This window comes from Suillus plorans (genome assembly GCF_016647745.1).
Source record: "Suillus plorans strain S12 chromosome Unknown HD556scaffold_24, whole genome shotgun sequence".
Lineage (NCBI taxonomy): Eukaryota > Fungi > Basidiomycota > Agaricomycetes > Boletales > Suillaceae > Suillus > Suillus plorans.
Genome location: NW_024537408.1, coordinates 473105 through 497436, shown reverse-complemented (window position 1 = coordinate 497436; position 24332 = coordinate 473105). Strand labels below are relative to the sequence as shown.

The window sequence follows — 24332 nt, the reverse complement described above, 5'->3', positions numbered from 1 at the left end:
TTGTCCACCCGTGGAATCATCATCTCCTCGAAGCTCGAGCAGTGCCGGCTTCTCCATCACTCTTTCTGTCACTGTGTTTTCGGGAAAAAGGCACTTTCAGGCTTGTGTTGCAACCGGTTCTTTTGACCAAGTTAGCATGTTAACTGGAAGCCCTGGGATAAAATCAACACCCTCACATACATATCTTTGAAGTCGCCTCGAATACCTGAGTTTGGGGTATGTTCACGTTCAGGGAATATCTGCTTCATTCGTTTGTATTCGTTCGTACATGTCCGGCACGTTTCGCAAAAGGAAAGTTTGCGTTCGGGAAGGAATGCGAAAGCCTGAACAGGTAAAATTACTTCGAAAGCCAACGTACACTGCAAAACTGACAAAAGGTTTTGTCAACACCTGTCTATCAAAAACTCCTACTAGTCGATTCGAAGTCCACCGAGTTCGCTCGGCTGTGGGTTTCCTGAAACTGCCACGTGAAAAACTAGAAGTATTTCTTATTTCGATATGTCAATGCCAACCAAAAATTGTTGTTCGAAGATCGACATACCTCGCATTCATGAACACATACGAGTATTCTGTGGAGCAAGTCATGCGCGCATAAACTCCCCACATCCCGGACACTCGTCATAGTCTGTGCAATCCTTGCAATAAATACTGTTGCAAGATTCACAACGGGATTCGCGCTCATCAAAGCAGTCTATACATATTCTGGACTGACATTCCTCACACGTCGCGACGAGGAATGCGCTATTGTTTGCGCGTGAAGACTCCTCCCGATCAGATAATCCTTCTTCCATGCAATCGTTGCATAGCGTCACCTTGCGGCAGTCCGTGCACACGCCGATATATCTGCACCCAAAAAAACAAAGATAGTTCTGACATTTTGGACACCGTCCACACCTGTCGAGAGATTTATTCTGAGTGGCACACGGGCCACAAATCCAGCTGTCTCCGCAGAGACAAAGTATGTGACCGTCCGTGGGGCTGACGCAATCAGGACAGATTACACCACCAGTAAAATGTACGCGAGTGAAACAGTCGAGCTGGCTGCACATCTTCGCCATGGCAAGGGTCGAAAAGCACGAGTGACACGAAGACACAAAACTAACGAGGTCAGCACCTTTACAGTGACTGTTGTCACAGGTGACATTCGAACAACCATGACATGTGATGAGAAGATGCGAACAGATGGGACAGCGAGGATAGTCGGGCATGGATGGTGAAGTGGGTATTTGAGGTGGTTGGCTTGCTTGTGACTGGGATATCAAGCCATTATCGGCGAGTAGCTGGTAATAGTTCTGCAAAACAGCTTCATTTGAATGTGAAGTGCCTGAATGCTGAGTTTTACGCACCTGGAGCCCTACCTCAGAAAGACTTTGATCCATCGCGGACTGTCGCGTGCCCTCGTGCTCGCTGTGAGAACCTACTTATAAGGTTTTCATCTTTGGATTCATGTATCCTCATGCTGTGCAGTCCAGATGGTTTAGGAAACGACGAAAGCGTGTTTTAGGAACCAGTGAGCTCATTGTACAGGTCCGGATACTTCCGGTATTCCTGTGTCAAGACCACTACTAGCTCTGTGTACATGTGGATCCAGAGTTACCAGTGTGTGGTGTGCATGCATGCGCAGCTTACCTTCAGAAGTTCGACATCGCACGATGTTATGTCTTCCCTCCGATTGCGGCGGAGGCTGTGGCGTCTTCGAAATTGAACCACTGGCACCAGCTGTGTAGGTGCGTCGACACTCCAGCTGCCCTCAGATTGACACGGAAGACGTTTAGAACTGTTAACGATATCATCATTTTAAGGGAGTTCAAAGTTGAATTCTGAGTCTGATTTGGACTTAAATCCTTTGCAGCGCTTGTAACGGCCTGCAAAACCTTCCACAAACCCATGGTGGATGTGCTGTGAACTGAAATAAATCCATCAGAACAAATGCTATGCTGTATAATGAGGTCCACTGGTATATCTTAGCGGTATCGCACTGTCAGGGTCAGTTTTGTGCTGTTCATTTTTTTTACGTTCAATGGCAACCTAGGCCTGGCTAAGCGAACATTTAAATAGTGGAACTGTCGGGCAAAGGCGTCGAACCGTTATCTGCCAATGATGCATGTCGATTTTTGCATTCGCTCCGCTTGTTACGGTGTTCCCTCATCGATTATACCATCTGACCGCCTTTTTCACACTCTCAGTCATCCCTATCGAGGCAACCTGCTGTGTTTTCGTCATCTGGAAATAGATAACTTGGGTCGCCATCCACTTTCCGTCACAATCCACGGATTATTCACAGCCCTTTGTCAATGACCCCACTTGTTTTGACTGCGAGTGTTAATTGATACCGTGAATCTTGATATCGATCCTGCTGTTGAGCCGATACAACATACCTCTTTACCAAAATTTGGACACACCTCTCGGATTCTCGTAGCGGACGCCGAAGTTCTCGCTCGTGATATTTTCACCCAGCTCCCTTGCATAGCACGTTCGTGGGTCGGGGGCATTTACAGGAAGGCAACATCTATCTCACATCTGCTGCGCTGCGTGACACAGGAGTCACCTCAAATACCTGAGTTTGGGATACATCATCCCTGTTCGGCAATATACTGGACTTGCCGTATTCGTTTGAGTTCGTTCGCATGTGTTGGGAACGTTTTCGCAAAGTTTTGTCGACAACCAGCCCGTCAAAACCCATTGCCCCCGGTCGATTCTAAGTCGACAGATACATCGCTATCCTCACCACGTCGTTGCATTGCATCCATCAGGATGCCTACTTTATTTCGATACATCAATGTCAACTAACATTCGATGGACGAAAATGAATCTACGAAAACTTCATGATATTTCTTTATTCCCTTGCAAATCGGGTACAGAGGTGCCTTGCAATCCATTCTGAATTATCCATAAAAGTCATTCATCCGCTATTGAAAGATACTATTATTTCAGAACACTTGCCATTGCCCTAGCAATACCGGTACATTTCCCGCAACAGAATTCGCGCTCTTCGAAACAGTCTACGCTGGTTTTGCGCTGGCAGTGTTTGGTTTGTACGGCGCCGTCACGAGAATTGTGCCCTCGTAAACGATTTGGGACCCCTCCTTGTCGGGCATATGCATGTCCACCTCAAATAAATGAATCTCTTTCTCGTCAGAAATATGCTCATCTTTTTCAAGTTCCGTGCAATCGTTGCACCCCGCCGTCTTTTTGCACCCCGCGCATGCGTCGATGTATTTGCATCCGAATAAACAGAAAGAATTCCGACATTTTGGACAGCGTCCACGCTTCTCCAGAATTCGAACCGTCTTCATCAGTGGCACGTACCACAAACCCAGTTATCTCCGAGCAAACCATGTCCATGGTCTGACACGATCAGGAAGTACTGATTACGCCATCACGAGGGAGTGACAGACGCCCTGGCTGCACTTCGACACCATGAGGGTAGAAAAACACGATTGATCGGACGAGGTTGGCATTTTCACACTCGACCCGTTGGCTTATCACAGGTGACACTGGACCACGGTATGTGATGAGCAGATCTGCGACATAGCATCATTTGAATGTGAATTACCTTGAAAATTGGTGTCACGCATCTAGAAGCCAACCTCAGAATTTGATTCATCATTGACCATCACTGGGCTCAGTGCTCGAAGTGAGAGCCTACTTATCAGTTGGCTTTCAAGCTTCAAGTATTAGTAAGGTGTGTTTATGTAGTGTGGCAGTCGGTGATATCAACTGGTCACGGTGTCTCGACGATAACATCTTCACAGAAATCAGAAATTGAGCGAGAGTCAGCTTACATTCAAACAGTATTAATTGCAATATGTAATGCTAATGGAGCTACAACTGTCCAATACAGCGCAAAATAGTGTACTGCACAACACCATACAGTAGATATATCAACGTGAGACCAGCGTTCCCGCTGGGGTTGTCCGTGGTTGTACATACATGAGTAGACCATATAAGTACAGTCATGTTAATGCCATGCGCGTGGCGTCGTGACAATTCCTAGTAATAGGAAGCGTCGGTGCTTTCATCAAATCGCAGAACCGCTGGAGGCGAAATGAGGTTCAGATTCAGGTTCAGGTGAGGAAGAACGAGAGGACCGGGAGGGAGCGCTAGTGGGACGAGCTGCGTAACGGGGGCGACTCTCAAGAGGCTTGGAGATCAAGAAGCCTAAGAACCATGATGAGAATATAGTATATAAAAAAAGAACAACAAAAACTGACCTCTAAGACCTGCAGCCTTCTCACCTTGTCGCCCAAAGCCGTAACCAGCTCGGCTTCCATTCCGCATTGCGCCGAACTCCGTAACATCTCTAGTCTTCTCATCATAGACTGTCGAAGAAATGTATGTCTGCCCGGAGCTAGAACGGCTAAGATTGGTAGGAGGACGCGGGTTGTTCGTTGGCAATACATCCTTGGCACCCTCACGCCACAATGTAATTGAACGTCTGCTCTTGGCCGATTCACGAAAGAGGAGACCAAGGAACATGTTTATGCAGCCGAGGACAAAAAGGAAGAAAGCGGAGACAAGGGTGAAGTCATCCACATGCTGCGAGAGTACTGCAGCTCCGATACTAAAAAAAGTCAGCGCTGTGTACGAAACGGCGTAGAGAAAATAACTCACAGTCCTTGGAAGATACCAAGAGCACCAAGTCCAAAGCCAGAACCAAGCACAGGGAAAAAGCGATCAAAGAAAGGGGATGGCCAGCCAATTTCGGAAAGGAAAAGAATGACAACTTGGAAGATAATAAGCAGGCGGTTGATGATAGCCCAGAAAACGCCGCCAATCTGGTTGGGTACAGTGCTGTTCCTATTTACGACGTCAGTACACAATAATACTTGTACCTGGGACATTCGAACTTACTCAATGTATTCGCAGTCAGCAAAGTCTTGTTCTGTGACATTGCCGCTTTGTCTTGCAGCTTCAAACGCGTTGACAGCCTCAACGTCTGTGACTATGACAAAGATGCTACTGGCAAAGACCAGTATGAGAGAGACGATGCTCAGGAAGCGGACAACATTGAGTCCAAAGAAGATATCTGAAGCCAAGTCAGCTAATCCGACCAAGCAAAAAAAAAACAAGCTGTACTCACATGCTCGTACGCCGGTCATTATGAACGATAGAAAAGAATGATAATGTCTAGGGGATGCTTAAGATCACAGACTTGGTTGACTTGAAAACAACAGCAATTGCAGGGGTGTCTTTGGTGAATGAATAATCGGGTGGCCCAGCACCGGTAGAAAGCAACGAGGACGGTTAAGGAAACGAGGCGGGGGATGGAATACATTTTGACCAGCTGAGAACAACGGTTTATGTAGTTTGGACTGATGTGGATGGTCCATTGACCTCCCAACCTTATTGTTCTTCAGAAAGTCCACACACGATTCATTGAACAAAAAGAGCGAGTACAATGCTTCATCCGACTTTTACGTAATTGGTGCCCGGAATCAAAATTAAAATATCTCAATCGCGGAGTTAAAAAGTACCACAACACTTTGCTGGCTCGTCCGGTTTTATTGTTGGTCCACAGCGTTCGATGCTCGTCGTTGTTAGCCTTGGGTTGCCCAGTGGACGTAGTACAACACATGATGTTATACGCGATCTCCCAATTATATACGGTCTCAGAAATCGCCGCACTTCTCAAATCATAATTTACAGTAGTACTATGTACAGCTCACCAAGCCATGACTGTAAGGGTATTTGTATCCAGGATCCGTGGATATACTTATATCAAGACAATGAACAGCGCTGGCATACAATTCGTATCTATCCACTCCGTAGGCAGAATAAGAAACCACAGTGAGGATATCTTCGAAGACGATTAAAGTGTATTGTCCATAGGCTACGTTCAAACAACTGTATATAGGTATGGAGGAACGTAAAAGCGCGTGGGTGGTTATAGTACGGTCATCGCAAGTCCAAATATGGGGTAGGGTTAGTAAATGTGATATCAGTGCTCAATGGACTGTTTTCAGCGAGAGGGATGAACTATTCTCTCGAGTAGGGTGGGGGTTCGTTTGCTGCAGTACTACCCGAAGTGGGAGAAACCAGCCCGGCATCTGTGTGCACAACAACACTGTTAGATCTCCTTCGTCTTGGGGCACGTTTACCAGGCGGCCGAGCAGGCACAGATGAAGAAGGCGCGGGTGCGGGTGCAGGTGCAGGTGCAGGTGCAGAAACAAGAACAGGCGATTTGGGCGACTGAGGGCCATCATTGATGATTTGCAAGACCCGCCTGTCAATCACAGGGGTAGGACTTCCTGTGCGATTAAGCGGATCAAATACGCCAAGCTCATCAACGCGGTTGTTCGACGAAAGCAAGGAAGATCCGGATCCATCTAACAAAGGCGTCGCGCTGGTGGTGGAAACCACAGACAGCGATCGAGGGCCCATGGAAGACTGGGATGTCGATTGGGATGTCGCACTGAGATGCCTCTGCGCAACAGCCGTTTGTGCTGCCTGCATGGACCCTGAAATGGAAGCCTTCGAAGCATTCCCGGGCGCAGAACTCATGCCAAGCAAAGGGGTGACTGACGTATTGCGGCTGTGATTACTTGCCACGGAAGTGCTGAATGAAGGATGATGAGATTGGTGAATGCTTGGCGGTGAACTTGACCCTGGTGGTGGCGTTACATGTCCGACGAGACCATACTGGTATGGTTTAGGCTCAGCGCCGAGATCAAGCATGCTCCTGTCACGGTCTCGGCGCACAGCAACTGGGGAATCAAATTCTTCATCTTCAATGGCTTCTCTATCAAAGATATCATCCCAAGATCTGCGTCTGCGGCTGCAAAAGAGGAAGAAAGGAAAAAGTAAATCGGGGAAACAAATGAATGCTAGGGTAACGGAATTTACCAGAGGTACCACAAAATGCCCACGATCGCGATCAATCCAACAAAACCGCCAAGCACACCCCCGACTATGGGGGCTACATCTGTGCCTGATCCACTCGCACTTTCGGTACTTGTGACAGTTGGGTTTGCAATCACAGATGGTACGTAAACAGAAGATGCTGGGAGTGTAGACGTTGTAGTGATTACAGTCGCGACCACATCGCCGTTCGAAAGGGTTGTAGAAGACGATTGGGTGATAATAGACGGCGCAGGTGTGGTCTCTACTAGCACGGACGTTGTGACTGGGCTAGGAGTTGAACTAGAACTTGTTTGACTAGCCGTGGAATGCGATGTTGTCTGCGACGGGGTGGAACCATCAGAGCAAGAGGCGAAGAGAGTGTTCGTTGGTTGAGTCTGGGTGACTGGAACCGTCACAATTACGGGTACTTGTGTGGTGACAACCCCGCCTGGAAAGAATGAAACCATCAGCACCCCATTCGGAAGCGAAGGATGACCAAAATAACCGCGACAAGTGGAAGCATCGGTGCCGTCAACGCGGTCACACAACACCGTGGTGCGACAGCAGAAGGGAAATGAGTACGATAATGAACTACGCACCTGCAATGGTGTTCACCTGAGTGACCGCTGTGCTCGAGATGCAACCTGTACTATTTGATCCACTCAAGGTGCCAGTGGCGATACAGGTCTGCTGCACAACGGTGGTGACTGCGCCCTGATTGTTCGCTACACTCTGTGAGAGGGACGTGGACGTCGTAAATGTGGTGATAGTGGTGTACTCCGTTGCAGTGGCAGACGGGGTGCAAGACATGGTCCTTGGAAGGTTGGGCAACAGAATCAAGCAAGTCTAGCACTAAGGGTTCATGCAAAAAGTAATTAAAAAAAACACGGGTCCAGAAAGCCCGGAGAAAGAAAAGGCAAGCAATCGAGAAAAGGGAACTGGGGAGAATGAAGTCAAGAAACAAAGGTTGAAAGTTGAGCAAAGCTTACTTGTGCAATTCGAAGGCACGAAGGCACTGCTTCGCTTACCTTTTCATTTTCGGCACAGTCGGTTAGCCGTAATATCATCATATCTGCACTCTATCATAGCAACGTTGCAGTGCACACGACGGACAAACTGAAGCCCCGTCGACGAAGGTGTGTGCAGATGTAACAACAATAGCAACTATTACTATTACTGGTGAAAAAGTAGCACAACACTGAGAACCTGGAACTTTTGCAGGCAAGCTTCAGTAGAGCTTCTGCCAGCGGCATGAATTATCTGCATGAAAGATCAAACTATCATAATTCGCCGTAAAAAGTCTTGAGAGAATTAATGTAAGCCTGGAGCAGAAGGCATATTAGTACTGCCCGTAGTCCTTCTCCGCCGCCACTTCAAGTTCTTGTCATCGAGCGCAGGGCGCTCAGAACGCGTTCCCACCTCTGAGATAACTGCTTGTCTATGTGCTGGCACCACTTCCACCAGCTGCTCGTGACCATTCCTTGGTTTGATTTCAAGAACGGCATCGTGTTGGATAGGCTCCGCCTGATCTGCAAGCCCATTCCTCTCTCTCACGCGTCGCCATAGGTTTCTACTTGCGCTTTTCACAAACTTCCCCAAGGTGACAAGCGGATCCTTGATCAGTGGGTCTTCTACAACAGGGTCATAGGTCCACAACGGCCGTCCTTGCTGACGCCCTTCACGCGTGGGACGTCTTCTCCGCGAACGGGCCGCCATCCCGAGCGGACAGTCCGAACGCTTCCGGTTAGGGTCTGGTGAGGGAAGCGGTGCGAATCTGACTGTTGGCATGTGCCCCAGCGAAAAGCATGTGGATGAAGGAGAGGAGTTTGATGAGTTAAAGTTTGTGATGGTAGGAAAGATTAATGATGAGTTAGGGGACGGGGTATGCTCGGATGAGAGCTTGGCCACCACTTCATGGTCATTATCGAGGCGGGTGGTGACGGACATGGTGTGCCCTTGACGAGTCGGACTGACTCGGAAGAAAAGAATGTAGGGTGTTCAAAGAATGTGACGAGTCTCCGAGAAAATTTTATCCGAAACGACTACACCGCGGTCTGCAGCCCAGTTGGAAGACAGCTTCAGATGGTGGATCAGAGCAAACCTGAGAAGCGAAAATGATTTATTATGAGTACGACTTTGGTATAGCTCCATGTATATCTTGGTAACAGGCTAAACAGCACTATAGTCGAATTTACTTTGCAACCGATTTTGACTCAGAGCTAGCTAAGCGCATAACCGCTTTTGGCTGTACCTTTTGCCAGTTTTTGTTACGTATATGTAATGTTATAACCGAATACCATGAGCACAGTCCGACCAGACAGTCATGCACAACAATTTGGTCGGAGAAGGTCTAATACTGCACAATCAATCTTTCGCAATCCCCCTGGACCGCCGCCACAACCTCTGAAACTCGGAGATGTCAAAGTTCTCAATTCATGGGTACACGACCAGAAGGAGTCTTCCACCGCTATATTGAATCAAACATGGTTGCCCGGTGTGGCAGAGGGAGATATGCTACAAGTCTCAGGTTGCAATACAGTAAATGCTACTGCTGGGTATCTATTCATGGTTCCAAAGGACGAAGGCTGCTCGAAACCCGCATTACAGGTGCCTATTCTGCCTCGGTCACCCTGAAATCGCACTCAGACAGGCCCAGATTTCACTCCCAAAGAATGTTGCAGACGCGTTTGGAATAAAGAACAACGGCGAGGTGGCCGTAACGAAAGTAATTGTATTCTTGACAATTTCGGTCAAAGGCATGCTCATATTCGAGGCAGGTGGACAAGCAGCAGTATTGTGCAGACTACATCGAGTTCACATTCCAAGATCAATACCTTGGTCGAAATGAAATGTGGAGACTAGCAGAGCACCTTGTAGGGCAGTGTGTATTTGTCGATCAGGAAATATCCTTCATAAGCGTGATCGCCGCCAAGATACAATCCATCTATGTCAAGGGTCGAAAAGTAGGTGTATGGCCTCCCGCTTCCCTGTTATGCTCAAAAGGCGCATTCGCAGGTATCCGCAGGATATGTTACTGCCACTACCAAGGCGATATATCGGTCTCTCTCTGCGAAGGTGACAATCTTCATTCAAGTCTGCCGTGAACTCTGGGAATTTGCGGGAGATGGTGAACGCTACAATGAGAAAATCGTACACTCGTTTCTCCCTGCCTTATTTGCCAAGTGGCGCGAGGCTGGCACGAATCACACAGTGACCATCGTGCTTATCTCGAGGGTGTATTACGATGACTCCGAAAAAGAGTATGCCGCAGGGCCTCTAAGACTGGATGAAGATGGTCGACGGTACAAGGATTTTTACAAGGTCATTACTGACTTGGAAGTCATCCATGACTGGAAACCTACACTTGTGGGACTCAAAGTGTCCTTCTGGGCTTTTCAAAGGGACATCTTGCTCGCCCATCACTACCATCAAGCCTCTGTCGAATCTACAGCACCAGAGCAAGCCAGACTTGTTGGTCAGCTATCGGATGCGCATGACGGACCTATTTTGGAGGCTCTCAACTTGGGTCTTAACCCAAACGAAACGCACTACATCGATCGCTCACTGTCAAACACTGGGGCATCAACCATCCTCATCACTCCCGGTACAGGCTATTACAAAGTGTCCAAGCAATTGCTCCGATTAACTACAACTCGCATGCTTGACCAGGGTTTCGGTTTGGATCTCGTATCATTAGCAAAACGCCCTTTACACCAGACTCCCATATTCGCTTTCAAGGGATACGAGCCACGCTTGGATAAGGATGGGAAGAACGGAGGTCGAGCCCTAGATCCGCTCTGGGGAGGTGATGAAGACCCAGATGAGTCCAGGAGATTGGAGAAGATTACGTTCTGGTGGGAGCCATTCTGGATAGGTATTTCCTTCTGGGACAAGCAGATGGATCTACCTTTTCGCGAGGATAGGTTTGTTGTTTGAGCTCGATCCTTCGCTTTGACTGACGGCATTCTCAGGTTCGTTGCCAGAGCAAAAATGCATCAGATACAGATGCTTGGGCTACTCGAGCATGACGTCCTTTCTGGCATAGAGGTTCCTTACCTCCCAGAGTTACGTGACCCATACGCCACGCCCCCACGAGACAGCTTTTCGGAAGATGACCGTGCTCCGACACAAGCAGAAGCTGATCAAGCCGACATGGATCTGTTCGTCTTGAAGAAAGAGCCCCGACCCGTCACCAGCACGCGTAATTCATATGGCTCTTCTGCGAGTGGGACTGTCATGGCCTCGTCCTATCGTTCATCAATCATGAGTGAGAGACGTGGGCTAGCATCGCAACGCAGTTCTATCGCCTCCACGCGTATCGCACCCATTGAAGAAAGTCCCAGAAAAATCATCATGGATCTACCTCCTGAAGGCAATGAAGATGGGTTGCTACCCTCCGTGACAGGACTCAGCACATCTCCTTCGCACTCCATACGCTCAGTGAGGACCAACGCATCTACCACGACCAATAACGGAAGCGACCCCCAATCCCGCAACGCGGCCTCTTCACGTCTTGCTAAAATTGCATCGTCTTGGTTTTACAATGCCTTTCAAAGAAGCTCGAGTGACTCTCAGACACCTTCAATTACTGCCTCATCAGTCACAGGTTCCATATCTCCCCCCACTCCAAACATGCGCATCCCGATCGCGTCAAATTTCTCCGCTACACCCTCTGCCTCGCTTTCCCGCTCACCTCAGCCAATGGCCATATTACACGGTGCATCTGGTCGATCGGCTCTGAGCAGGACGTATGAGGAAGAAGGCACCCTTGCACATCGAAGCTCCTTGAATCGGCATTCACCGATGAACACCCCTCCTCGTGATGAAAGCACTTTTGGGAAGAGGCGCAATACGACACTAAATGCACTAAACCTGCTTTTCTCATCGTCTTCCCCAGTCCCGACTCTTCGCACCAATCCGTCGCGACCTCAACCTACAGTCTCGTACGCACAGTCTTCACTTGCCAGACGCCGACAGCATGTGTTTCCTACGCCCACGTACAAGCACGAGGTGAAATGGAAGTCCATGGTCACTCCAGCGTGTCTTCCGCTCACGATGGACCACTTCCCCAGCAATTCAGAGCTGGAATTGTCATATGATGTATTCTCGTATGACTTTGTCGTCGATCCGACAGAGATGCGTTCCTTCCTCGTGAAACCGCCTCCTGCTCAGGGGAACACTGAGGAAGTGCGACGTGCGTGGGCACTCACTGTAATGCGTGGTATGGTTGCCGTCCGACTTGCACAAGGGTTCCAGTTTGTCTTGCGACCACGTAAAACGGGTGACAGTGAAGACCACACGACCATGCGGCGGACGAAATCTTTCATGGGCGAGGACGATGCATCGCCAAAGCCGGCTGGGGCAGCGGAAGTTCTCAAGACCACCAATCTGCCTGTTTACTTGAGCATGAGCAATGAGATTCACCGGATATCTTATACTGGCGAGGCGATCCAGGTGAGGCGATATGTGAGAAGAATGCCGCCGACCCAACCCTTTGAGTACGAGTGTCTCATCTGGCCTAAGCTCGGGGTGGGGTATACGGAGTTGAAGACAAAGTTCGTCTCACATGGGCTGGAAAATTTCGGCTGGAACAGGTCTGTTTTTTTTCGTGCTTGTGCACGATGTCAGTGCTGATTTCTCATTCTAGATTGGATATGTTGGTTGCTGGCTATGAACACCAATTTAATGAATCCTTGCGATACTGGCGAACTCGGTTCGTAGTTATACCGTCCGCCGTTCCTGAGGGTAATGTGGGACCCTCTGGAGAGAAGCTCAATGATGAAGAAATTCAGCTTATGGGAATTGACAAGCTTGCCGAGATATTCACAAAATTACGGTGGCAACCTCCAGATGAGCGTGGTACGCCCGTTGCACCCGTGCGCTTCCTCCCTACGACACTCGGCCCTGTGCACAGTGTCCTGGATGAGTCGCTTATGGCACAACTGGACGAAATACATGCTGCAGGACCTCTGAAGAAGAAAATGCAGAGTACCAGGGAAATCGCAGACACCTCTCTTTCGTTGATAGCGAAACTCATGCGTGAAGAGGATGGCGTGCCGATCAAGTTTCATCAATGGCATGGAGCGAAGTATCCTGATTCTTTCACTGGGTTTGACTTTGTTTCGTGGCTTGTGCGCGAGTTCCGAGATGTGACGTCAAGGGAGCAAGGTGCTGAATGCGGGGCGAGGCTCCTTGAACAAGGGTTGTTCTCTCATTGCCGAGGGCGCCACGGCTTATTGGACGGGCAAGTTCCTCGGATGTTTGATACTACAAATTGGACTCATTTGTCATTCCGCCACAGGCACTACTTCTATCAACTAAATGGTGAATATGCAACCGTCAGCACCCCAAGAGGGGGGTGGATCAAGACATCTCGTTATATTAACAGCGATGAGGTCAGTATCACTAGACCAGGGGGAGGATATTACCCGTCCAGTCTCAGTAAACCCTCGGGGCCTAGGCGCAGCAGGAAGTGCCTGATCCTGAGTCAAACTATGATAATTGATGTTGATCCCACCAAGGTACACAAAGTTGTACTGTACGGCTTCCCTGAGCTTACGTCATTTGTACAGAGGAGTGACCAGGCTGAATCAGTAATTCTTCACCACGACATTATTCAAAACCCTGGGACAGTCTTTCACTTCGAGCTGCAGTGGATCGGATCCACTGCGCGTTGCATTGAAGACTCGCTCCGGCAATGGAGTCGGGCGATTGAAAGGTACGGCCTCAAATTGGTCGAGGCCTATGTCATGGAAATTGGCGACATACGAGAACGCAACGCGTTCCAGTCTTGCTTCCCTTTGCGTTTGGTAATACCGCCACCCATTGTTCCGGGTCTTGAGAAGCGCGTACCTGAAGGAACGCATACGACGCATTACTTCGAATATGCAATTCTCAAACGCTTTGACTTCATCCTCGATGTGGAAGCCACCAACCTATACCCGAAGGATGTAGAGGTCTCCTACTCTTACCGCCGAGCACCTTTCAAACATTCGCAATTTGTGCATCGATCTGGTGTCGCATTTGTGCAGGTCATAGGTGGTTCGCAGGGACTGCTGTTCCTGACCAACCGTTTGTTGGGTCCAGGTCGCATGGGCAGCGCGATGAAGAGTAAGGAGCAGAGACCTGAAGCTGCGGCGGAAGAGATTCGGATAAAGATGCAGGAGTTCTGCTCTGACGAAGCTGCATTGATGCAGTTTTATGATGAGGAGCTGGCTGCTCTTGGGCCGGACGATCCTCCACCACTTAGTATATGATGTATTTGGTGCATTGTAATGCAGGCAATAGTTTGTGAACGAGCATCCACAGAATACGTCTACCGATTTACGAGACATCATGAGCGCTGACTATCATATCTCGACCATTAGACCGTATAGATCGTTGTGCCACGTCGCGTGACAGACATTTTCGCATATCTGTCAGATATCAGTATGGTCCAAAGTAACCATTGCAGGCATACGCACCAAACGCGTCCTCCTCGTCTCGTCCATCCTTCCCTACCCCAAGATTACCGTAGTATTCTCTTACTCGCCTGTACACACTGTATCCCATACCCTCGTACATTTTGATGGCTAGTGCATTGTTACAGCGCACATAAAGATCCACGAAGTACCCCTTGTATATCCCGTCTGAGGCGAATTCGAGACGCTGGCACATGTTTCGTGCTAGAGAGAGACGACGGTACTCTGGAGCAACGGAAACGGCTGTAATATGACCATGCCATTCGGTTTGTGCACCTTCAGCCTTGCCAAGAACTTTCAAGACGTGTGATTTGTATCGGCTGAGGACACGAGGGAGATGAACGCACTGTAGCCTTGCAACCGGCCTCTTGGGCTTTCTTGAGTGAAACAGAGGTCTGACCACCTTTGAAGGTAAGTTAGGTAAAAGGGAATACCGTACTGTTAAAAACTATGAGCTAGATCCATGGTCGAAGGTATGAGAGACTCGCAGTCTCCGTCCAGACGTCCGAATTACTGTGATTTTCGTTCAGAACATGACGGCAAGCTCAAAAAATGTCAGACTTGCATGTTGTTGAATCTGAACAGATCATTCGCTTTGAAGGGCCTGAGGACGCTCATCGTGATGAGGTTTATCTCGTTTTGAGAACAAATGAAATTGTCACTGTGTAGAAGAAGGAAGGAAGCGGGCGCTGACGTACATACTAGCTAGTATCAGCTTATACGGTAAGGCCATTCAGTAAGTACTTCTAGTCCAAATTCAACCTACTAGTAGTACCCTCAACGTTGAGACTGACATGTGCTATATTAGCACGGTACCGAGCTACCTAGTTAGGACTAAGCCCATATAATAACAACAATAATACAGCAGTACTCGTTTGCTGGTGTTCCAGCAATTAGAAAGAAGTTCTGATGTGCTCGGATACACAGTGTTCTGAAGAGCCGCAGGGTCGCCAAGCTTCTGCCGCAAATGATACATGAAAATCTCTGGCCAGATCTGCACATCGTCTTCGAATCTACGTTCAAAGAAGATGAAGTAAGTATCCCAAAGCGTGTCGAAAGCCTTGGTTCCTAATAAAGACAAACACCTGCTAGCAGTGCACGGAGTCCTAGCAAATTCTGCACTCAACCACTCTCATACCTACCCAAGACCCCAGGGCCCTTCGCTGTAGCTGGCTCGATTTCTGACATTTGCAATGTATCAACAGTTCCCTGCTTCATCATCCAACGATTATGGCCAAATGATAATGTCTGCACCCGCTGCAGGCCCTAGTACTGTAGCACCACATGCAACTACTACAGCTCCACAACCAGTGACGCCAAAGCCGCAGCCGCTTGTGGCGACCGGTAATTGGACGACTGAACTCGTCCAGCTTGCCAAGACTGCTGAACTCAAGTGAGTTTTGCGCGTCATTAAACTAGACTGGGCTCGTCATTGCCTCAACATCGTGATAGTATGGTACTGAACTAGCTGTGGGCAGAAAACATTCCCTGACACTGCAACTGCATACCGCTAATATAGTTGCTGCCCATAATACCCTCGAACAAAAGGATAAGACAATTCAGGACATCAAAGAACAAAAAAACCGGTATGAATAACCTTTTCAATGATTCGACCAATCTATCACATTACCTTTCCCAATCCATCGTGACCGTGTCTGATTCGTCCATTTTTGATTTCTCGCGTGCTACTGACAGTTTTTGCTAATTGCCCTCTGGCAGATTGGACAGCGAACGTGCACGATTACTTAACGCACTCGCAGAGGTATATATTCCGTCACGCAGCTTATGTTATTATATTGATAACAGTTATTTTGCTGACAGATAAATGCAGACCGTGACAAGGTGCGTTGCATCGTCGGTATTAAACGTACCATTTAAGGATGATATTGCTCACATGCTATCTTTCACCTTTCCCCAAAGGTGGATCTCCTCGAAGCATCCATCACACGAGAGTACGTATTCTTCCCACGTCTCTTATTCCCCCGCAGTGCGTCCTAATCCATTCCACTGTGTAGATGTGTGGATCTAAGGCAACAAATCCAAACCCTCCAAGAAGGTGAATATGCTATCGCAAAAGCGGACGTTGATCGCTTGCGGACCGAGCTCGGCCAGCCCCCGCTTCCCCCACTCCAAACTAAGCTTGATGAGAAGACGTCTCAGTAAGTCCAAGTTCCTTCCGGCTGTAGTTTCAGGGAACTTCTCCCCGGTTTTGTGTGTGCGCCGCAGCATGTTTCTGGCGATCGGCGCCCCGCCACAGGAGTGTACTGGTCCTGTCGCACGGCGGGCTCGGGTGCATTCTCTGGGGATTGTAAACCGCCGCCGCCTTGCGTAGTCTTCGTGAGCGTGTGCTAACTACTTGCTCTTTCCTAAATAGGTATTTGCGTGATCGTCGGGTAAATGGGGAGAAACGGCCTGTAAGCGACAGTCAGCCAGATCAACAACCTAGCACTACGAAACGCCCACGAGGTCGGCCTAAGGGTAGCAAAAACCGTGGTGGCAAAGCAGGTGGCAACGTACCTAGCGGAAGTACGAGTGCTAGCGGAAGTGCAGTGGCTGGTGGCACTGCATGATTGACCAGTGACAGGTGACAATGGTCGCAGTTTGGTATGTAATTGCTTGGCAAGCGTGAAGGAAAGAAAATCGTTTTGTGGGCCGCAAACCTACGAGCTTGTTTTGAGTTTTCTTCGCTTGATTGATGCGGGCTTTAGTGACTTGGGGGCTCGATGCAGGGACAGCTAGGGACGGATGGTGTGGGTTCTATCATATGGATTCCTGTGACTACAAGTTGTACTATATCACATACATGATAAATGACTTTATTGAACTCCGTGACTGATCGATGATGATCTGCTCCCCTGTGATGCTGTGTCGTAGGCCTGATTCATTTCGACGACTATCTTTGTGCCTTGGCGTGAGCGCTGGAGTGATTCTCCTGACGACCAGTGCACGCTAAGTAGTTTGAGATGTGGCTCCGCATTAAGATCTACTCTGTCCATGACTACGAATGGGTACTACCATACATTCTGATTGAGACACCGGAAGGACCACATGCGTTGGATGCGCATGATAATGAACGGAGGTGATAAAACACCGCACTTGATGGACGTACGGTTCCTTGGCCTTGTATGATTGTGAACAGGCCAAGTGTTCCTGTGGAAGTGGCTTGAAATGCCCTTGGTATCTGAGTATATCGGAGGGCGCCACAGGCCTATTGACATGGGATCTCTCTATGTAAGTAATGAAGATACTCGTATACCAGAACAATCGACGTGTATATACATCCGACTCGGATGGGCAGAAGCTTTGATCTGATACAGGGTAGTAACTTGTATTGGTAAGTGGAGTGAGTCATCTTCCCCGCAACAATCGCAGCTAAGGGTGGGTAGATCGTCGATGGAGACTCCCTTCTACGCGGAACCCGTGTCAGCATGACTAGCCTTCTACCGTACCGGCCGTTGTAACCGACACGTTCCTACTAGATGATTCTGGTGGTAAGATTGCGCTCGGAAGCTCTGTTGAAGTGGCGGGAAATTATAAGTTATTATAAGTACTTGAACAGAAGATTCCATATTAGCGTCATACAGGTATACTTATACTTAACTCGGGTAAATATTGTACCCTCTTTCAAGCCGAACTAGCTAGTACTACCTCACTCACTTGACACTGTTCGCATTGTCCCCATCGGAACGTAAACCAACCGGCGGCAGGCGCTGGCTGGTGGTGCACGCTCGTATCGGCTAATGACACTGCGATTGTTACGGTGCTGTGCCGCGTCTTGCCGAATTTAACATTAAATCCAAATTGGGATGTAATTGTAAGCCCTTTAACGGCAGCAGTGTATTCGTGTTCATTCACCGACGCCGAGTCACAACCACAGCACACTGAAAGCCGAAACCGATTATGCAATACTCCGGCCCTTCCTTTCTAATCGCTCATGTCAACTTGTCCCTTTTCGTAAGTAACCGATCCGGCTCTCTTGCTGTTCCTCCCATCCGGTGTCCCTTTATATACCACACCATTCATCCAACATGAATACCCCACCAAGCCGTCCTCGCTTCAGGCTATCATCCATTTACTTCAGACAGCAATAGCAACAGCAATGGTCTCTTCTCCAATCCACAAGGCAAGCCTCGTAGACCCTGCTCTACATTCTCCTGCTCTCTTGGAGCTCCTCGAAATAAAGCTATCACGACCTGTTATCGGTATGTCATAGTACTCCACTTTACAATGTCTCATTCATTCTAACAATGTTTCCAGAATATGTCGTTGATTGCGTAGTAGACACCGTCAACTACGCTATGGGTCGTCCATCATCATCTCATCGTGGCCGCAGCGTGTCTCGCCGCCCAGAGCACACCAAATTCACTACATTTGTCTCAAATGTTCTCACCAGAGCAGAAGTCACACTCCCTACACTTCTCGTCTCCCTCGTATACATCAATCGCGCCAAACCTCACTTGCAAATCGCCCTAGAGGAGTGGGCGTGCGAGCGTGTCTTCCTTGGCGCCATAATGATCGCTAGCAAGGTACGTTTACTCCAAGTACTTTCTCCCATGTCATCAACCCCTGACTCCACCATAATAGTTTTCAAACGATTCCACACTTAAAAATGTTCACTGGGCTCTTTGCACCGGCGTATTCGGCAAACGTGATGTCGGCCGAATTGAACGAGAATTCCTCGACGTGCTTGATTTTGATCTGTCAATTACCGAAGATGACATTCTCAGCCATCACGATGGCTTGTCTTCAGTCGCTCTTCCTTCCCACGACTTCCGCAGACTCGCAGATTACTCTCCATCCCACGCGCACTCACAATACAACCGTTCGCACCACGTTCGCTGCCCAGATTTGGATCCTTCTAGCCCCCATTCTTCATCATCTGGGAGCTCTCCTCAGCCTCTCACTCCAGAGGCTGTGCCAAACTCTTCATTCAATCCTGCTGTGAATACACACCATGATGCTATGGAACTCGTGATTCCTCCCCCACCACCCCCGAAGAAGTCGTATCAAGCTACATCTACACTAGACTTGCTACGCTCATTTCCTATTCCCGTGCCTCATTCAAGTTCACGTTCTCAGCCGGCTTCCAACAAGCCACACAATCGTTATTCGCATTTTCCTTTTAAGAATCCAGTGATGCAAGTCGCTGCATAGATATCCTTCTTCATATTCGTTCGATGATCTTATTATTCTTTTCGTAACCTTATTGTGGTGTCGCTATATTTTCAAGACTAATTCCACATCAGCCTCGTGCTCAAAAAGCTTATCGTCATACTATCGCAAATACCATGATCCTCATCGTTTATCTCACTCCAACCACATGTTCATCAGATCTGACGTCCAGTGACTCCATCACCGTGAATTTACCACGTTGCAATTAAGTGTTATTGCGTGCACATGATGCAAATCATACCAATAAGAAAGCACGTCACTCGTTGACGGTAAACGCCCAACACCCGGGGTCCGATGGGCCTTCTGGCTTCGCATGCTTGGTCGGCTGCGAACAGTCTGGACTTTGGATCTAACCGAGACCAAGGCGAGGGCCGTGTCACTCTAAAAATTTCCTTGACCACCGGGCAATGTTGTTGAATGAATGAAACCCAATTGTATTGAAACGCGGAAGTCGTGCGAGAACGTCCAGCCCTACGCAGCATCAATGAAGATTGGTAGTCGCCAAGCACATTGCCTTGTTTTTTTTACTTATAGCGCTCGTACATACTTTTACATCATCTAGCGATGCATAGCCTATACTGTATAAACGGTATCACGGAAACGGAACTTGTCCTCAAACCAGAGTCGCGACCTTCTATCATGGCATGCATGGGTCACAGCCAATATAATTGGTCTTCTCACGAGGAGAATCACAGACACGATGCAATTCACTCATACGAGTCATACACGACGATCGGACACACGTTGGGCCCGCGAGTCAAGTCACACTAGGCCTGTCGTATTTCAGGAACAACCCTAACCGCGAATCTCCCGGAATCAATGGAGTCCGAAGACTAATCACAGGGCTTGGCTTGGTATGGGTTGGGGGTGTGACCAGCATCGAAATGTTATTCAGGGTGTGAGTAGTACCTGAAAGTCCTAATGCTCGGGTTTAGTCTGACATTTATGGGCGTCCGACATCAATGGGAGGGGGTCTGATCATGCAATGCATCGCTTCTGGTGGGTTGACTGCATGGTGTGGTCGTGCGGTCCTCGACTGATACTGCGGGAGGATATTATATTGGTCTGCATGAGTTTCGTTGATGCTGCATTTTTCACTATATCGTTTACACGAAGGCGCCCGCACAGCCGCATGTCCAATCAAACGTCCTTGCCAAACGGCCGATATCGTTGGCCTGCAATCTCGTATGTACCGTCCTACCCGGGAGCTATTTCTATTACGAGCGGTTAACTGATAAGCCAGTAATAATTATAGATCGCTTCGGCTGGCGCGGGGAGGCATATGACCGTACGTTTGCTCGAGTCGACGCAGCGGTGTGTAAAGCTTGAACGTGGGGGCTTGAGATATTCAATGTATTGATGTGCCTTGGCGTCCGATTGGGTGGGTGTCATGTGCTGTTTTGTAAGTGGGCCGGCGCCACAGCGTGAATACCGCTGCGGGCTGAACGCCGTTGAAGGCAGCGCTTAGTACGCTTTACTATATGACGCACGCGATGGCGGCACCCGAGCTCTTTCCGATGGGTGATTTGTCTGCGATCCTGTGCGTCCTGGCCGGAGTGTCGTGTACGTATAAGATAGTTGATAAGACCAGTCGGCAGTTGTCACGGTGTGGCTTTTGCGTAGTTTTGCTATATGCTTTGCTACGTGCACTGGCTAGTGGCTTTAGACGTACTAGGGCTGTCAGTGACAAGCGGGCGTAGTAGTGTCGTGACTGGTTGGGGTAGTGTGGCCATTGCGGATTTTTGCTATTAATCGCTCGATCCGTATACCCTGCACGAGCGGTTCCGTGGCAGTGGCGACTAGTACTGGTAAGTAGGTGCCGATCTCCTGTTTCATATTTGCAATTACTAGTCAAACGTTATGTTAACGGGTTTAGTGGCGTATCATTGTTCGAACTGAGGTGAGATAGCACCAGATACGTTCCTTGGACACTTCCTTAAGAGCTTCCCGCATGCAGTCAACAATTAGTCTAGAGCTTAGCGCTAAAGTCTCCTGCTTCCCTTGATACTGTCAGCCGGGTCTTCCCCGCACACGTTATCATGCCAAGGTTCGCAAGAATAGATCTACAAAACTAACAGAACGCGCCATTATCTACGATCCACGTCAGGAATAGCGACACCTGCTATCGTAATATTACATTCTTCAAATCCACCCAATAAAACCCTTCACATTAGGGGATGTAGATCTTCGAATACCCATCCACGCTGCAGTAAATGAAACGTCAATTCCAGTCTGGTTACCGCCCTGTAAAGATACTCACTTTCTTCGACAGCAAGGGCACGTGTGAGTAGATGCAGACGAACGTGACGCAAGATTTTCGCGGCAGTCATCACACACAGCGAGACATCTGCCGAGCAGTCAGTCTCACATCAATCCCAAAAAGAAATCGCGCTTGATTACTCACCGACATGGCCAACATATGATTTGCCGTGGCTCGACTGTGCATATCACACAGTTTCTCATTGTGTCCTGCGAGTCTTCATGTGTTGTTCCAGTCCCGCTGGAAAATGGTCGTCGGATTGCAGCAACGTCCGACCAGTCGCTCAGGAAACTGTCACTCCGTTGAGAAGGCGTCGACATCAGGTGCTCGAATCGCTGTCTTGTCATTGGCAATGTCGAATTATGGGTCATATGTGCCATCAAGACCGAGGCAGAAGTCATGGCTGAGGGAGTGGAAGAGAGGTCCGAAAACAAGTTGACAATCTCGTCTGTTACTTGCCCTGGAACCTCTTCTCCTTCCTCCTCCTCCTCCTCCTCGCTGCCATGCTCGGACCTCGACGGACTGGGGCTAGTGGACCCGTTCCGCTCCGTTTCCGGCGGGTGATATTCAAAATCTTCATCGTCTTCGTCCATGGGTTCTCCCCTAATGAATCGTTTGTACAATTCTTCTTGTTCTTCGGCCTCTTCAGCATCTAAATCTTGATTCCGCTCACTCGTAGTGGCCTCGTTTCTGACCACTATACGTCGAGGAGGGAAGTTGGGCGGCTTTCGCGACCTTCGTCTGAGTGCATTCCAAGATTTCATTATCAGCCCTCTGGCACATTGCACCAAACTCATTCCGAGTCTTGCAAGATCCCTGCACCAAGCCGTATCAAACCAGATATCTCCTCCAGTCGTTGTGACCTTGATGGTCTTGACTTCATTGGAAAAACCCTTCTTGAAACGACGGCGTTTGATGGGGCCTTCGACAGCTGGAGAAAGCGAAACCACCCCCAACCGATTCAGTTCCAAAGTTCCATCGTTCAGGGGAAGGGGCGTGACCGCAGTAACACCGCCCACTTGATTCCCAAGGCCCAATACACTCGAGGCCTCGAGGCTTGCCGTACCCATGCGTAACAATGCGACCGAGAAGTCTTCATCCCATTGCGGAATAAGAGCAGCTTGGTGGCCAAATAGGAGACGAGAGACTTTACCCTCCGTAGCAATTTGGGTAAAGGCATTGAGGAATAGAGCCAGAAATATGACGGCTAGAAGGGAAGATTCAAACAGGCAAGGCACATAGCTGAGCAGAGGATAAGATGAGTCCGATAGCCATAGAACTGAATGGAAGTGGATGAGTGCAAGAAGCGACACGAACGCCGATGGAAAGAGGCGATGGGACGACCAATCTTGCTTAGTCCCAATCAAGTGGATGATTGTGAGCTAGAAAGGGTTGTTAACTATCATCCCATGAGGCGAGGTAAGCTAACGAACCTGAAGCAAAGGTAACAGAATAGTAAATACAACATGCTTGTCTGGCCGTGAAGTCGAGCCTTCGAGCGTTATCCAGTGAGTCACTGGGGAAGAGTATGTGTGCAAAAGAAAAGCATAGCCAAGCTTTTTCTTCACGTAAGTGAGTGATCTTGCACATTACGCTAGAACCGCACCAGATTAAATGGCGAAGGGCGGTGTGCACCGCCTTCCAAACCATGTGTTAGTCCTTCCATGCATAAAACACCACAAACAGCACAAAAAGTGGACCAGCAGAGATCCGCAGTTTCTCTCTTGGCGACATAAGTCCCCGCTGACTGCAACCATGACAAGTTCCACGTTGGAAACTTGTCTGCTGCTTGAGCGAGAACGATGAACCATATAACGACCATCTTGGAAACGAAGTATAGCGAGGGCGAACGAAGCACGAGACGAGTTACTGAAGACGACAGATCCAGGGGGAAGATAGATTGGATAGCAGAGTATGGGAATGCACGGAGCCTTGTAGTGCGAGTGAAACGGGTCATGAATTCGTCCCTGGGCACTACGATGTTCCGTATGCGATGTAAGAGAACCGCCTAGTGCAAAGTCAGTCACAGTGCACATTACTTGCGGGTATAACACACCATAATGACCAATCCAAAAACATACCAAGACGTCAGAAAGCTCCATGGACCTGGTAAAGGGGCAGATACAGGTGGGGGAGGAGACTGTGATAACAGGAATTCATCGGACAGGTCATGCTTAACTCCGAAGACGAATAGACTCTCGGAGCCGTGCATCCATCTGTCATCTGTGCCCAATTTCCGTATGCGACCTAGCAATTGGACTGGGAAGGTCAACAGCGTGACAGATGCCTGGATAACACTTGACTTTGCCAGTCTGAACACTTCGACTGTAGCATTCGCCAGCATCGTGTTCAGTTCAAGAAAAAGAGAATGATAGAAACAGCCAGCAGTTTAGGTTTAGCCTCGTTGTTAAAACCGTCCCATGCCGGGACTCCGCTGGTGTCTAAGTGATGCAGGCTGTAACGCGCAGCAGCCATACTTAGTTATCATTCGCTTAGTCAACAGTGCGCTTTTACTAAATTTGCCTTTTCGGCGTAAATAGCACCCAATACTTACATGCTCGCAGTAGCATACAGAAACGTATGCAGGCACTCCGGCA

The 24332-nt window shown here is 48.8% G+C and overlaps 9 protein-coding genes across 9 annotated transcripts; 3 read left to right on the top strand and 6 right to left on the bottom strand.

Annotated features, from left to right (window-relative positions):
• Positions 1-165: 165 nt before the first annotated feature.
• HD556DRAFT_410543 (uncharacterized protein) lies at positions 166-1540 on the bottom strand. The gene has a single exon (XM_041310532.1). The coding sequence runs from the start codon at positions 1377-1379 to the stop codon at positions 582-584; it is 798 nt and encodes a 265-aa protein (XP_041160947.1). The 5' UTR covers positions 1380-1540; the 3' UTR covers positions 166-581.
• A 2225-nt stretch (positions 1541-3765) lies between these two features.
• Positions 3766-5408, bottom strand: HD556DRAFT_1367869 (uncharacterized protein). The gene is made up of 5 exons (XM_041302850.1): positions 5084-5408; positions 4855-5029; positions 4615-4800; positions 4215-4564; positions 3766-4161 (listed from the first exon to the last, which is right to left on the bottom strand). Exons 1-5 carry the CDS (start codon positions 5100-5102, stop codon positions 4022-4024), a joined length of 870 nt encoding a protein of 289 aa, XP_041160946.1. The 5' UTR covers positions 5103-5408; the 3' UTR covers positions 3766-4021.
• Positions 5409-5886: 478 nt separating this feature from the next.
• On the bottom strand, positions 5887-7763 carry HD556DRAFT_410406 (uncharacterized protein). The gene is made up of 3 exons (XM_041310531.1): positions 7443-7763; positions 6847-7291; positions 5887-6778 (listed from the first exon to the last, which is right to left on the bottom strand). The coding sequence occupies exons 1-3, from the start codon at positions 7651-7653 to the stop codon at positions 5980-5982; spliced, it is 1455 nt and encodes a 484-aa protein (XP_041160945.1). The 5' UTR covers positions 7654-7763; the 3' UTR covers positions 5887-5979.
• Positions 7764-7929: 166 nt separating this feature from the next.
• Positions 7930-9063, bottom strand: HD556DRAFT_410397 (uncharacterized protein). Its single transcript, XM_041310530.1, has one exon. It carries the CDS (start codon positions 8788-8790, stop codon positions 8155-8157), a length of 636 nt encoding a protein of 211 aa, XP_041160944.1. The 5' UTR covers positions 8791-9063; the 3' UTR covers positions 7930-8154.
• Positions 9064-9141: 78 nt separating this feature from the next.
• HD556DRAFT_1431895 (uncharacterized protein) lies at positions 9142-14099 on the top strand (the record flags this gene model as incomplete). Its single annotated transcript, XM_041305060.1, has 8 exons — positions 9142-9450; positions 9494-9568; positions 9621-9806; positions 9859-10766; positions 10815-12437; positions 12491-13087; positions 13145-13364; positions 13416-14099. The coding sequence occupies 8 exons, from the start codon at positions 9142-9144 to the stop codon at positions 14097-14099; spliced, it is 4602 nt and encodes a 1533-aa protein (XP_041160943.1).
• Positions 14100-14132: 33 nt separating this feature from the next.
• Positions 14133-15072, bottom strand: HD556DRAFT_410348 (acyl-CoA N-acyltransferase). Its single transcript, XM_041310529.1, has 5 exons — positions 14871-15072; positions 14792-14818; positions 14651-14741; positions 14307-14597; positions 14133-14258 (listed from the first exon to the last, which is right to left on the bottom strand). The coding sequence occupies exons 1-5, from the start codon at positions 14919-14921 to the stop codon at positions 14167-14169; spliced, it is 552 nt and encodes a 183-aa protein (XP_041160942.1). The 5' UTR covers positions 14922-15072; the 3' UTR covers positions 14133-14166.
• Positions 15073-15415: 343 nt separating this feature from the next.
• Positions 15416-17128, top strand: HD556DRAFT_1367846 (uncharacterized protein). The gene is made up of 7 exons (XM_041302849.1): positions 15416-15696; positions 15782-15889; positions 16023-16065; positions 16125-16145; positions 16224-16255; positions 16319-16462; positions 16678-17128. The coding sequence occupies exons 1-7, from the start codon at positions 15497-15499 to the stop codon at positions 16871-16873; spliced, it is 744 nt and encodes a 247-aa protein (XP_041160941.1). The 5' UTR covers positions 15416-15496; the 3' UTR covers positions 16874-17128.
• Positions 17129-18402: 1274 nt separating this feature from the next.
• On the top strand, positions 18403-19457 carry HD556DRAFT_1431892 (uncharacterized protein; the record flags this gene model as incomplete). Its single annotated transcript, XM_041305059.1, has 3 exons — positions 18403-18505; positions 18561-18829; positions 18888-19457. The coding sequence occupies 3 exons, from the start codon at positions 18403-18405 to the stop codon at positions 19455-19457; spliced, it is 942 nt and encodes a 313-aa protein (XP_041160940.1).
• Positions 19458-21379: 1922 nt separating this feature from the next.
• On the bottom strand, positions 21380-24191 carry HD556DRAFT_1367830 (uncharacterized protein). The gene is made up of 6 exons (XM_041302848.1): positions 23792-24191; positions 23342-23743; positions 23169-23291; positions 21880-23117; positions 21736-21822; positions 21380-21679 (listed from the first exon to the last, which is right to left on the bottom strand). The coding sequence occupies exons 1-6, from the start codon at positions 24077-24079 to the stop codon at positions 21646-21648; spliced, it is 2172 nt and encodes a 723-aa protein (XP_041160939.1). The 5' UTR covers positions 24080-24191; the 3' UTR covers positions 21380-21645.
• Between the last annotated feature and the right edge of the window lie 141 nt (positions 24192-24332).

Excerpts from the sequence above, each read along its gene's own strand:
- HD556DRAFT_1367830 (XM_041302848.1), bottom strand. The coding sequence starts at position 24,079 with ATGCTGGCGAATGCTACAGTCGAAGTGTTCAGACTGGCAAAGTCAAGT. Across the intron at positions 23,744-23,791 it reads TTTTTGGATTGGTCATTATG|GCGGTTCTCTTACATCGCAT; the intron begins GTGTGTTATACC and ends ACTTTGCACTAG. Across the intron at positions 21,823-21,879 it reads ATCATATGTTGGCCATGTCG|ATGTCTCGCTGTGTGTGATG; the intron begins GTGAGTAATCAA and ends ACTGCTCGGCAG.
- HD556DRAFT_1367869 (XM_041302850.1), bottom strand. Across the intron at positions 4,801-4,854 it reads GCTGACTGCGAATACATTGA|GAACAGCACTGTACCCAACC; the intron begins GTAAGTTCGAAT and ends CGTCGTAAATAG. Across the intron at positions 4,565-4,614 it reads CTTGGTATCTTCCAAGGACT|TATCGGAGCTGCAGTACTCT; the intron begins GTGAGTTATTTT and ends GACTTTTTTTAG.
- HD556DRAFT_410543 (XM_041310532.1), bottom strand. The coding sequence starts at position 1,379 with ATGGATCAAAGTCTTTCTGAGGTAGGGCTCCAGGTGCGTAAAACTCAG.
- HD556DRAFT_410348 (XM_041310529.1), bottom strand. The coding sequence starts at position 14,921 with ATGAGCGTCCTCAGGCCCTTCAAAGCGAATGATCTGTTCAGATTCAAC. Across the intron at positions 14,819-14,870 it reads ATCTGTTCAGATTCAACAAC|AGTAATTCGGACGTCTGGAC; the intron begins ATGCAAGTCTGA and ends AACGAAAATCAC. Across the intron at positions 14,259-14,306 it reads AGACGAGGAGGACGCGTTTG|ATATGCGAAAATGTCTGTCA; the intron begins GTGCGTATGCCT and ends GATATCTGACAG.
- HD556DRAFT_410406 (XM_041310531.1), bottom strand. The coding sequence starts at position 7,653 with ATGTCTTGCACCCCGTCTGCCACTGCAACGGAGTACACCACTATCACC. Across the intron at positions 7,292-7,442 it reads TCAGGTGAACACCATTGCAG|GCGGGGTTGTCACCACACAA; the intron begins GTGCGTAGTTCA and ends CATTCTTTCCAG. Across the intron at positions 6,779-6,846 it reads GGCATTTTGTGGTACCTCTG|CCGCAGACGCAGATCTTGGG; the intron begins GTAAATTCCGTT and ends CCTCTTTTGCAG.
- HD556DRAFT_1367846 (XM_041302849.1), top strand. The coding sequence starts at position 15,497 with ATGTATCAACAGTTCCCTGCTTCATCATCCAACGATTATGGCCAAATG. Across the intron at positions 15,890-16,022 it reads ATCAAAGAACAAAAAAACCG|ATTGGACAGCGAACGTGCAC; the intron begins GTATGAATAACC and ends GCCCTCTGGCAG. Across the intron at positions 16,256-16,318 it reads GAAGCATCCATCACACGAGA|ATGTGTGGATCTAAGGCAAC; the intron begins GTACGTATTCTT and ends TCCACTGTGTAG.
- HD556DRAFT_410397 (XM_041310530.1), bottom strand. The coding sequence starts at position 8,790 with ATGTCCGTCACCACCCGCCTCGATAATGACCATGAAGTGGTGGCCAAG.